At 34.3% G+C, this 12,504-nt stretch overlaps 2 protein-coding genes across 2 annotated transcripts; one reads left to right on the top strand and one right to left on the bottom strand.

Annotated features, from left to right (window-relative positions):
• The first annotated feature begins 262 nt into the window (after positions 1-262).
• LOC110936947 (molybdate-anion transporter) lies at positions 263-4,966 on the top strand. The gene is made up of 8 exons (XM_022179354.2): positions 263-674; positions 1,327-1,471; positions 1,574-1,742; positions 2,140-2,410; positions 2,950-3,215; positions 3,753-3,968; positions 4,383-4,485; positions 4,582-4,966. Exons 1-8 carry the CDS (start codon positions 524-526, stop codon positions 4,626-4,628), a joined length of 1,368 nt encoding a protein of 455 aa, XP_022035046.1. The 5' UTR covers positions 263-523; the 3' UTR covers positions 4,629-4,966.
• Positions 4,967-6,851: 1,885 nt separating this feature from the next.
• On the bottom strand, positions 6,852-11,703 carry LOC110936946 (kinesin-like protein KIN-1). The gene is made up of 13 exons (XM_022179353.2): positions 11,519-11,703; positions 11,331-11,433; positions 10,326-10,369; positions 9,446-9,475; positions 9,257-9,379; positions 9,148-9,173; positions 8,946-9,027; positions 8,688-8,729; positions 8,569-8,602; positions 8,202-8,479; positions 7,967-8,058; positions 7,454-7,535; positions 6,852-7,350 (listed from the first exon to the last, which is right to left on the bottom strand). Exons 1-13 carry the CDS (start codon positions 11,621-11,623, stop codon positions 7,207-7,209), a joined length of 1,185 nt encoding a protein of 394 aa, XP_022035045.1. The 5' UTR covers positions 11,624-11,703; the 3' UTR covers positions 6,852-7,206.
• Between the last annotated feature and the right edge of the window lie 801 nt (positions 11,704-12,504).

The raw sequence follows: 12,504 nt of genomic DNA on the forward strand, positions 1-12,504 counted from the left end.
TCATAAGGTTATGTCTTTTAATGATTACAAATAAGGGTCCAAATCATGTTTTTTATAGAAAAATCTCAACTTTTATATATAATTTCTCTAACAAATTTGATGACCGAAACGTCAGCTGACCCTCTTGACCCTTTGATTCCGCACCTATTTATTTTTTTAGACAACTTAAATTGTTAAAATGATTAGAAAAACATCCAATGTTTGTTTTTAGAACATAAACGCGTTTACTATTTCAGTATTTTGTACTTATTCAAGGAAACAAAAAAATAATGTAGATCACATACATACCCTTCACCGACACCCTTTGGCTGAGGGGCTTTTAGATTTGGATCCCCCATACAGAGTGTCAATATACATATAAATATATATATCTATCTATCCACTCTTCCATCACACTTCAAACAGAGATTTCTGTAAAGATCTCTCTCTGCTTTCTGGTCTACCCTTTTTCCATTCACACTCTCCCAAAATACCCAGATCGAGATCGAAATCTTAATCCATTTTGAGATCAGAATCAACAACAATGGAGCTTTTTTACTTGATAGTGTTTGGGGGTCTTGCTGTTGTTGTCGCAACAATGGAGCTCAGCAAGAATAACAAAGATCGGATCAATACTTCCTCTGCTTTCAATTCTTTCAAGAACAATTACCTCCTTGTCTACTCTCTCATGATGGGTAAATTTTTTTACTTTTGTTTGGTGCTACATTTATCTTCATGTTATCTGTAATGGGTTGTTGTCAATTGTTTTTGATTTGTGTTGATTCTTGTGATTTGAGGGTTATTATGATGAATTGGATCTGGGTTGTTCAAGATTTGTTGTGAATGTTGATAAAGTTTATAGCTTTTTTAGATCTGGGTTGTTCAAGATCTGGGTTGATTTTGTTGAGTGTGATAGTTTGATGCGTTTTTTTGATTTATAATGTGTAGGTAGATGTGCACAAAATAACCGGTTATTAACTGAAACCGTAACTGGTTAATAGTTGATTGAGGAGTAACCGATTAGTGGATGTTTTTAACCGTAGGTCAGTAATTGGTTAGGGATCTTTTAAAACTAACCGGTTATTTTTAACTGGTTTTTAACTGATGTACTGGTTAATTGCGAATAATATTTTTTGAAAATAACCGGTTATTAACCGAACAGGTTGAAGTGAATAACCAAACCAGTTAAAGTAATAGCCGGTTAAATCAATAACCAGCTAAAGCAAAAATTAGAAAACAACCGGTTTGTGCACCGGTTGAATTGATGAGGGTATTTTAAAATGATTATTAATGTGATATTTTTGGAAAATGTTGAGCTTATTTGTGCAAATTCTATGGTGGTTGTAGCTGGTGATTGGCTGCAGGGACCTTATGTGTACTACCTTTACACAACGTACGGTTTCGGTAAAGGAGAGATTGGGCAGCTGTTTATTGCTGGATTCGGATCTTCCATGCTGTTTGGGACAATTGTTGGATCATTAGCCGATAAACAGTAATTTTGCATTTCCCTTCAAAGTTTCACTGTCTTTTTTTTTTCAAGTTTATGTAATTGTTATGGTGAATTTGACTTGAGACGTGCTGTTTTAAAATTCAGTGGTCGGAAAAGGGCTTCGGTTACGTACTGCATAACTTACATTTTGAGTTGCATCACGAAGCATTCACCTGAGTACAGAATTCTGATGGTGGGACGAATCTTGGGAGGGATTGCCACTTCGCTTCTGTTTTCGGCTTTTGAGTCATGGCTTGTTGCTGAACACAACAAGGTGAGTGACGTTTGGATGTGTGTTTTGAAATTGATTAATTTAATAATTGAATAATCCGAATCTATTAATAAGCTGTAACAAAATCGATAGTAAAAGATCGTGTTTAGAAAAAAAAATGCAGATACAATCATTGAAATAACACATAAAATTACCAAAAAAATGCAGTTTTGTGAAGAAAAAAACGAAAAAAGTTTGTGAAATTTGTTCAAAACAGATGGATTTATAAAAGTGATTGTTTCAGAAAACAAGTTGAATCTGTTTATCAAAACTTTAAATTCAGATAAAATATTTTGGTAATTGGTTTCATAATAATTAAAATTATCAGTTTATAATAAAAGATTTATGGTATGAGGTGATATTATTTAACAATGTTTTTGATCCTAATGTTATATTGTAGAGGGGTTTTGAGCAACAATGGCTATCAATAACATTCTCGAAGGCGATATTTCTTGGAAACGGGCTCGTTGCTATATTGGCTGGTTTATTTGGGAATCTGTTAGTCGGTTCGTTGGCTATGGGGCCAGTGGCTCCTTTTGATGCAGCTTCCATCTTTCTTGCCATTGGCATGGCTATCATTCTAGCTTCTTGGACCGAAAATTACGGTGACCCGTCAGAAAGCAAAGATTTATTGACCCAATTCAGGGGAGCTGCTGTAGCAATTGCGTCTGGTATGTATATATATATCTCTCTCTCTCTCTACACACACAGAGAGGATTGGGATCAAACTAGAACCAAACGGAGATTTGCGAACCGAGAGAACCACTATCAACCAAGCAATTTTTTAAAGATTTTTTCTACTTCTAGTTATTTATTATTAATCATTACCCGAATAAAAGAAAATTTGAAAAAAAATATGTGTAGATCAGTGGGTTACATACACGTACATTGTAAACCATATATGTATGTATTTACACATGTGTACATTTGCATGCTACAAATGTGTATATCATCAATCTACATATTTTTTTTTGTTTTTTTTTCTATTTTTACAATAATAACTTTTTAATAAAAAAAACGTTGAAAAAAAATAAAAAAAAAATTACTTGGCTGATAGTGGTTCTCTCAAGTTCTTAAATAACTTGTGGTTCTCTCAGGATCCTCACCCTATACACACACACACATATATATATACATATATTATCTATTTTAAATTAGTTAATTTTTTAATATAATATTGATTATATATATATTTTTTTTGTGAAATCAGATGAAAAGATAGCATTATTGGGTGCGATTCAATCCTTATTTGAAGGTTCCATGTACACTTTTGTGTTTTTGTGGACTCCTGCTTTGAGCCCGAATGGTGAAGATATTCCACATGGTTTTATTTTCTCAATTTTCATGCTATCATCCATGTTGGGAAGTTCTTTGGCTTCTCGGCTTTTGGCCCGCGCGTCAGTTAAAGTTGAAAGCTACATGCAAATCGTTTTTGTCATCTCTTCTGCATCTCTCTTGCTTCCTGTCATCACAAGTGTATGTGGCACACTCTCTCCTGTTAATCTTAATTTATGTTACTAGAGGTAGGGAAAAGGGCTGATTAAGCGGGTCGGGGACATGTCAAAATGGGTCATTTTATTGTGGGTCAAAGTGGGTTGGGTTGACCTGCCAACATTTTATTTGTTTGTTTTTTTTTTCTGAGTTTATAAACAATTAATGTCTTGAATATGATTGCATAACTGTATTATCCACATATATATATAGTGAAAGGTTTAAATACAAAAGGCACTTAATGTGCGATGGTACGCTAACGTGCGTAATTAGGGCTAACCCAACCCATGCGTAATTATGCAAAATTAATTACTATTATGCCACCGCGTTAAATTGAAGGCCTAGATTAGATCAGATGTGCGGTTGAGATGCTCGTGTACGCATCGCACGATAAGGTGGTCTTGTACGTTAAGCGGTCTCTCTCTCTCTCTCTCTCTGTGTATATATATATATATATAAATTAATAAAAATAGATTTTAGAAAATGAATATATATGAATATATTTGTTTGTTTTTTGAACAGTTTTTGGTGGCTCCTTCTAAAGAGAAGGGTGGAAGCATAAAGTTTGCAGGGTGTATCCAGCTGCTTGGATTCTGTGTATTTGAGGCTTGTGTTGGTTTATTTTGGCCATCTATAATGAAAATGAGGTCTCAATACATTCCAGAAGAGGCTAGAAGCACAATTATGAACTTTTTCCGAATTCCCCTCAACATTTTTGTGTGCATCGTGCTTTACAACGTGAGTATTCTCTCTTTCTGTATATGCGCATGTTAGTGGTGGTAGTTACTGACCCGACCCGAAACATGACAATAAGCAAGTTTTCAGTTGTCATTTCTAATTGTATTAAATAGGTCGTATTCCGGTTAACTCGTTTAACTAAACGGGCCGTGCTTGGGTTCTCATGTTTAATTAAACAGGTCAACCCGCCAATCCGTTTATGATCTATTTAATGTGTTTAACTTGTTTACAACCCGTTTAACTCATTTAGATTAATAGGTTACACGTGTCATGTGTGGGGTACACGACTTAGCATTAATGTCTTTGACACGAATAAGTATATGGGTCGTTTTTAGATTCACCGATTCAACCCATCAACATATACAATTGAGCCAGTCAGTATTAATCGTATTTATTTTAATAATTTCTTCGAAGGTTGATGCATTCCCGATCACTGTGATGTTTGGAATGTGCTCCGCTTTCCTCTTCCTTGCATCTATGTTGCAAAGGCGCCTTTTGGGGGTTGCAGAAAGATCAAGTATGTTCTATATTATCTCAATTATATTCTACCATTACTTCATTTCTAAACTGAAGTTGGTTGTTAAGTTACTAAATTAATATGTTTTGGTTTCAGGGCAAGATAAAGTGAGGGAATTGGAGGCTGAACCACTCAATATTTAAAAAAATATCAGGGAATTTTTTAAAGAAATGGTCAAAGTCAACAAATCAATTCTTATTTAAAGATGTGTGCAATGTATTTTGTCTCTTGGAGGGCATAGGTGGTGGTGATGAAGAAGAAGAACATGAATGACAGATTTAGAAGTTGTTTTTAAAATAAGGAATTTTGTATACCATTATTATAATAGTTTTCATAGTTGGATTAAAACATTAACAATGGTTATTTTTAATCTAAGATGTTTCTACATTTTAATTATGATGATCTATATGTGTATTTTTATCAACATTAATGATGTTTAGTCAGTAGGAAACATTTGATCTAGTACCCAACATGTTTGATATATACCTTTGTTAAGTCGTTATTATTCCTATTTCTTTGTCTTCATTTACTTGATTGATTGTTTAAAAACTATACAGTGGAGCGTAAACGAGCCGTGTTGAGCTAGCTCGAGCATAGTTAGGCTCGAGCTTGGCTCGTTTTATTTATCAATTAATTTATGTACTACATTTTAATCTATTTTATTTATATTTTAAATTTCAATCTTTACACGTAACATCATATAGTTTTTTAAAGTTATTATTATAATATTTTTATATATAAAAATATATTCAAAATAATTTAACAAATATATATCAATTGTAGGCTTGTTTATGCTTGTAATTCAAAATAATTTAAAAAATTTATATCAATTGTACGCTTGTATGCTCGTAAGCCAGCTCGAGCTCGATAAGTGAATTTAATGTTCGGGCTCGTTTATTAAACAAGACTTATTATAGGTTTGTGGATCGATTTGAGCTTTTAACGAGCCAATCGATTGTAACTCGTTTGCACCTCTATTTAAATTTAAAACACCTATCAAAACCCGCACCTTTTTGAACCTCACTGTTCGAATCTAAAACATCTTTAGAAAAATACAAATCCCGATTGAAACCTTGTGTCACAACTCACATGTACATAAAGCCTTTTGTGTATTTTATTAAAGCATCGCAAGTAGTGAGGTGAAGGAAAGTCAAACAAGCACATGTCCATGTCTACGAGACTTCGTAACTGAATCTTCAATTTTTGTTTTAACGTGTAGCAAATAAATTGAAACAGCAACAATCATACCCAGTATAATCCTACATATAGCGAAACTATTGATAGGGTCTGAGGAGGGTAGGATATAGGCAAACTTTACCTCTATCCTAGTGGATAAAGAGGTTGCGACCAATGACACCCCGCCTCTAAAAACCATAACCAAGACATAAGCTTCTGGAAAAATATATATAAGCACACAACTACTAAAAAAAGATGTAAAGAAAAATAATAAAAATAAACACAAATAAATAAGTATTTATTAGTAAAACTACGACCCCGGAAATAGGTGAAAGCTATATCACACCTCATAGAAAGTGAAAAATTAAACTCATAAGACAAGAACCTGAACCAAAAACCAGGCTAAACTCCTAAAAGTCCTTAACCTTAATCCTACGTCTCAACGAAGTTATGTCCTCGACCATGTCCTCAAAGAGGTGCAAATCTAGTAAATCTTGACTAATCCGCTCATCTTAAGTTTTTAAAGTTATTATTATAAAATTTTTATATATAAAAATATATTCAAGTCATAAATAAATTGAAGCAAAACAGTTAAAAGTCAAACAAGCACATGCCCGGCCATGTCTATGAAACTACGACTGAAGTGAGTGAGAACATACCTCCCACATGCTTGTTCAAGGCCTACCAAAATTACCTAAATTAGTTATTTCATTGGCTGTTGATGAGATTTATTCGGTACAATTATTGTACTAGTTGCTCTACTCGTAATATTGTGTTGCCTAGTCTCATTTATCATTTATTACCGTTAAAAGGTAATAGTATTACAATTGTGCCAGAAATTCATACACCACCCACCTTTTATAGCATACAACATTTATATCATTTTAAGGTGTGCATTTATGACATGACATGAACCTAACATAAAATTTAAAAGTTAACAGAATTAGATTAGGTCAAACAAGCGAACACATTTAGGTAAACTTGTTCTGTTTGACTTGATTTGTTGGGTTGACATGTTTAACCTTTTTTATTATTATTTTTTAGATGTGTTTTTATGTCATATGTTAAAAATATTTGGGTATTTATACCAAAGTTTAAAAAAAATAAATTAACATCAACATGTATAGCTTAAACGTGACTATTCTATATTCATGTGTATCTTTTGTTATAAATTTATAACTTTATTAATATGCAAAAAGAAAAATTATGCATCGTATTTGATCCAACAACCTACAAACACAACCCGCTGGCGCTCATGTCTGTTAAAATGCATATGAGAGAGAATTCTTTCGTTTGACCCTGCATCTGTTCATATATTTGAACAATGGAGAGATGATGTTTTGTATTCAAGATCACACAAACATTTTCAACTAAATAGTTTCTTCACCAAAATGCACACATTCAGTAAGCCACATGTGATATCATCCACCGTTTGTGAGTTGTGATCCCTCAAGATGAAAACGACACAGCTAATATAGTAAAAAGACGGCGCAGGCTAGAACAAAGAAGCAGACTACCAAGCGGAAATTATAATCTTCTGATGTTCTAAATCTGGCCTGGAGTTTCTTGATGTTTCTTGATCAAGTGCAAAATCTCCTCACAATCCACTACCATTTTCTTGTTCACATGCATCACTTCCTCATACATCTCCCTCATAATTTGCTTCAGCCTCTGGTTCTCTCTCAACAGCTGCCATCCCAAAAACATTGCAATATTACCTTACTAATACCATAATCTATATACATATACACTTTACGACTTACATACACACATGGTATAAAATAGTACTAACCTCAGCAGTAGTGTAAACAAGCTTTTCTGTTGTTTCTTTCATTGAGGACATTGCTTCATTAAAAGCTGATAATGCCTTTATTCTTGAGAAACCATAACAAGAAGTAAATAAACAAGAATTAAAAAAGGATATTGATTCATCGGTCATCAGACTCAAGAACAAGATGACATCATAACTATTTCTAAACATATTTAAGTATTACATAAAACTTAAATGTTATATTAAATTGAAAGCTTTATACAGTTATGTTGTTATGTTTGTTATTTAAAATGTAAAATAAACATATTGTTTTCTTAAAAAAAAACAAACAAAAATAATGAGAATCCTTTTTTTTTTTTTTTTTTTTGAAAAAAGGAGATTAGAGGAATCGGAAAGCATTTTATTTTCATACTCTGAAAAAGTTATATACATTCAAACCCGGTTCAACCGCCAGCTGCCTAAACCGGCCAGGTGGCCCAACCGTGCAAAGCAGCAGTGTGCCCGGTTATGAAAACATTGCAATAAGTGACATACCTTGCTCCAAACAGTAGAGTGCATAGAGTCTTTGGAAAATGACAAAGGCCTGGTGAGCAACAACAAAGTAATGCAGTCTGGAAGCTTCCTCCCTAAACAAGTAATAGAAACGCAAAATAATACGAGAAGCATGATGTGATGAAGCTAAGCTAGAGGTGGCAATTTAAACATACATACTTGATACTACCTCCTAAAGCATTCTGATCAGAAATTTAGTTATCATCCTAGTACTTACAAGAGTGGCCTGTAGGATCCTAGTAATCTTTGAATCTCGAAAGGAGATGTGATTTTCTTGACCGGAGATCAAAGCATCAATCATATTTTCAAGTGCAGAAAGTGATTTTTTAATGGTTTTTGCTTCTTCAAGAGCTCTACCGTCTGCATCCGTCGTCTCAGATCCTGTCAAATCTACAAGAACAAGCTTTCCTGTGCTCACCCTTTTCTCGTTTGCTACTTCTTTCTCAACAGTAAATATGTAGATGCAATGACTTCTACTGCTCGCCTTGTTCGTTTCTACATGAGTTTGCAAACAAGTAACATAAATATGTCGGCCACCTATACATGAACTTGGAACTGGAGAGTCATAAAAGACGAATACTAACTAGACTCTCCAACTGCTCTGTTTGCTATCCCGCTCTGCATTTTCCAATGTTAAGATTTAGTTTTCTTAGATACTCTAGTAATTTAGCATGCATTAGGGTAGAAAATTTTATGATCTTACAGATAGGAGTTTTAATGCTTCTTCACCATCTGATATCAAGATCTGTAAAAAGGGTAGATCAGTAACTGATCTTGAAGCATTAACGGCAGTGGTGAGTTAATAATAATATATCAAAACCATAAGTCATTAAGTTTGGTTGTATTCATAATGATAAAAGGGAACTGTAAATCCTCTTGATTGATACCATCATGAAGTTCTACTAGCAATGTGTATCAATATGATGTAACAAGACTAAAAGGAGTCCATATGGAAACTTACTTCTGTTGAACCACACAACAACATTCCATGCTCTTCATGCTCTTCGATCTGTATATTGTCCTTTGATAAATCCAAAAGGTCCCTGGCCCAATTTCAGTTATAAAAATACAGTAAGATGATCTATCATCTATGCATTATAATTAGGAGGTACTTGCTTAGGAGTAGAAACAAACAATCAGTTAGTTAGTTAGCAGTGGCTAACCTTACTCTCTCCATATAAATCTCCACCTGTTTGTCACAATAGCGAGTTAAACTTGTTTGAAACTACAACAAATTCCAATCCAAATGTCAAGAAAAGAGTTTTCTCGTACCATTGACAGTTTGATTTTGTAAGCAGTTGCTTCACCACACAAGCTTATAACCTCAAAGAGTTCATCTACCACTCTAGGTAGTAATCCTTTCTTGTAGTTTTCGGTTTCCATTATGTTGGCTCCCTGTCAACTCATATAAGCAATTATTTTTGAAAAATATTTTATGTTTCTATAATGCACATTAATTACCTCCATTGTATAGGTCTTCCCTGCTCCTGTCTGTTAAAGTGCATATGATAATTCATCAGTTTGATTCTACATCTATTTCTTCCAAACACATTGTACAACATTTTAAAGTAATGCAGAAAGATTAAAGTCCTCATGTCTTCATGATATTAATTATTAAGCAATGAAATACTAAAGTGACTACTAGATAAACTTTTCAAAGGGAACTGCTAGAGTCCATTTTTGCTTAAATTAGAGCGAGTTTTAAGTCCGTATATCATGGTCAATAATGTCAGAGGATTAAACCTATACTTTGCATTTAATTATTATGTAATTGTGTCACATTGGTAACAAAACATAAGTTAGGCAGTTATTAAATTAATTTGTCCGGTTATTAGGAGACAATCCAACGGAAAGGCGTGTCCCTTATTGGTGTCGTTCCAATTCGTATAAATAGATGGCCAAACAATGTAATGCGTATGTCATTTAAATACAATCGAAAATATATGTAATTCGTAAGTTCTTGAATTACAGTGACCATGTGCACTTTGCATACAATCAAACTTTCTGCAAACACACACTTATATTCACGCCAACACAATGTAATTCGTATGTTCTTTAAAGATTACAATCGAAAATATATGTAATTCGTATGTTCTTGAATTACAGTGACCATGTGCACTTTACATACAATCAAACTTTCTGCACACACACACACTTATATTCACGACAACACACACACATATACTTTCTATCTATCACAATCAAAATCATTATGGATCGAACAAATAATAATAGCAATAACCAAATAACAAACTTCATTGCTAATAATAACAAGGTATTTCAATTTATCATCTGTCTCCAATGCACATAACTAACTTACTAGATTAGATGCGATACATACCTCTCCGTATGTGATGATTGTGCCATTAATTCCTTTAACAACATCTGTTACACAAAATTGAACACTCAGACGGACTATTATGATGAAAACCTCACTCAAATAGCCACAAATGAAAAATTACAAGTAACACGTAGATTTAGCTTCAATTCCAGTTAAACTATCACATATTAAGAGGTCTACAACGAACACAGAGATTCAGCTTCAATTACCGTTAAACTATCACATATTAAGAGGTCTGCAACGAACACGGAGATTTAGCTTTAATTACCGTTAAACTATCACATATTATGAGGTCTGCAACGAACACGGAGATTTAGCTTCAATTACCGTTAAACTATCATATATTAAGAGGTCTAGAACGAACACGAAGATTTAGCTTCAATTACGTTAAACTATCACATATTAAGAGATCTAGAACGAACACGGAGATTTAGCTTCAACTAACGTTAAATTATCACATATTATGAGGTCTGCAACGAACACGGAGATTTAGCTTCAATTACCGTTAAACTATCATATATTAAGAGGTCTAGAACGAACACGAAGATTTAGCTTCAATTACGTTAAACTATCACATATTAAGAGATCTAGAACGAACACGGAGATTTAGCTTCAACTAACGTTAAATTATCACATATTAACAGATCTAGAAAGGACACGAAGATTTAGCTTCAATTACCATTAAACTATCATATATTAAGAGATCCAGAACGAACACGGAGATTTAGCTTCAATTACCATTAAACTATCATATATTAAGAGATCTAGAACGAACACGTGTGTTTTGGCTTCAACTACCGATAAACTATAACATATTAAGAAGCCTACAACGAAAACGAATATTTAGCTCTAATTACCGTTAAACTATCATACATTACGAGATCTAATAGGAACGTGAAGCTTTAGCTATTAAGACTATCATAAATTAGTGAAAAATTGAACTAAAATGCCGTTAAATTAGAAAAAATCACAGTTGAGTAAAGTAGAGAAATCAGCAAATGGCACCTCTAACAAGATGACTAGCTAAAAACTCGTAGACATCGGCTTGTTCGGAATCTTTGTAGAACACCTTATCGAAGCTAAACGTATGATGTTCATCATTCTCATCCTGCAAATGTAACGAAAATTACAGAAATGAAGTGCATATTACATAATCACGGAGAACGATTGAAGCGAATAAGTTGATTAGCAACCTGGAGAGTGAAACTTCGAGAATCGGAGCGTGCGAAGTGTAAAACCTCACCGTCGTCTTGTAGAATCGCAGGCCTGAACCTCGCGCAGACTCGAATGTTCGCCATGATTAGGGCGTATGTAACGTGTGCTGCAAGGTATATAGCTTCACAGTCCTATTTTAATATTTTCAGATGATTTCCGTACTTCCTAAAAGGTTCCCGCCTCCCCCTTGGCCCAGATTTTAGTGTGGCAGGGTCGGGTCGGGCAGGCGTATTTGGTCTAGTGACTCAGTATGGTTTATTTATTTATTTATTATTTTTTGGATTATGATCAAATACAAAGGATTCTAATTGTAAGAAGTGTAAGAAGAATTTATAGAGTGACAAGTGTCCAATAACCTAAAAAAACCCACTACACAAAAAACCCACTACAAAAAAAAAACCCTTAAACATCCACCACCACCAAAAATCTAAACCCCCCCTCCCCCCACATCACCCACCCTAAATTTTTTTTTTTTTTTTTTTTTTTTTTTGCCGAGGGGGTGGGGGTTTAGGTTTTTGGGTGGGGGTGGGTGTTTAGTTTTTTTTTAGATTTTTTTTAGGTTTTTGGGGGGTGTGGGGGGGGGGGTAGGTTTTTTTTTAGGGGGGTGGGGTGGGGTGGGGTGGGGGGTGGGGTGGGGTGGGGGGGGTTAGGTTTTTTTAGGTTTTTGGGGGGTGGGGTTTTGGGGGGTTTTTTGGTGAGGTATAGTTTTTTTTTTGTTTTTTTTTTTTTTTTGCCGGGGGTGGGGGGGGGTGGGGGGTGGGGGGTTTAGGTTTTTTGGTTGGGGGGGGGTTAGGTTTTTGGGTGGTGGTGGGGTTGGGTGGGGGTGGGTGTTTAGGTTTTTGATGGTGATGTAGTGGGTTTAGTTTTAGGTTATTGGACACTTGTCACTCTATAAATCCTTCTTACACTTCTTACAATTTAGAAGCCTTTGTAGAATAACTTGACCCATTATTTTTTTTAGATG

This window comes from Helianthus annuus, chromosome 2 (assembly GCF_002127325.2).
Source record: "Helianthus annuus cultivar XRQ/B chromosome 2, HanXRQr2.0-SUNRISE, whole genome shotgun sequence".
Taxonomy (NCBI): domain Eukaryota; kingdom Viridiplantae; phylum Streptophyta; class Magnoliopsida; order Asterales; family Asteraceae; genus Helianthus; species Helianthus annuus.

Excerpts from the sequence above, each read along its gene's own strand:
- LOC110936947 (XM_022179354.2), top strand. The coding sequence starts at position 524 with ATGGAGCTTTTTTACTTGATAGTGTTTGGGGGTCTTGCTGTTGTTGTC. Across the intron at positions 675-1,326 it reads TGTCTACTCTCTCATGATGG|CTGGTGATTGGCTGCAGGGA; the intron begins GTAAATTTTTTT and ends TGGTGGTTGTAG. Across the intron at positions 3,216-3,752 it reads TGCTTCCTGTCATCACAAGT|TTTTTGGTGGCTCCTTCTAA; the intron begins GTATGTGGCACA and ends TTTTTTGAACAG.
- LOC110936946 (XM_022179353.2), bottom strand. The coding sequence starts at position 11,623 with ATGGCGAACATTCGAGTCTGCGCGAGGTTCAGGCCTGCGATTCTACAA. Across the intron at positions 9,028-9,147 it reads ATTTATATGGAGAGAGTAAG|GGACCTTTTGGATTTATCAA; the intron begins GTTAGCCACTGC and ends AAATTGGGCCAG. Across the intron at positions 7,351-7,453 it reads TTGTTTACACTACTGCTGAG|CTGTTGAGAGAGAACCAGAG; the intron begins GTTAGTACTATT and ends TTGGGATGGCAG.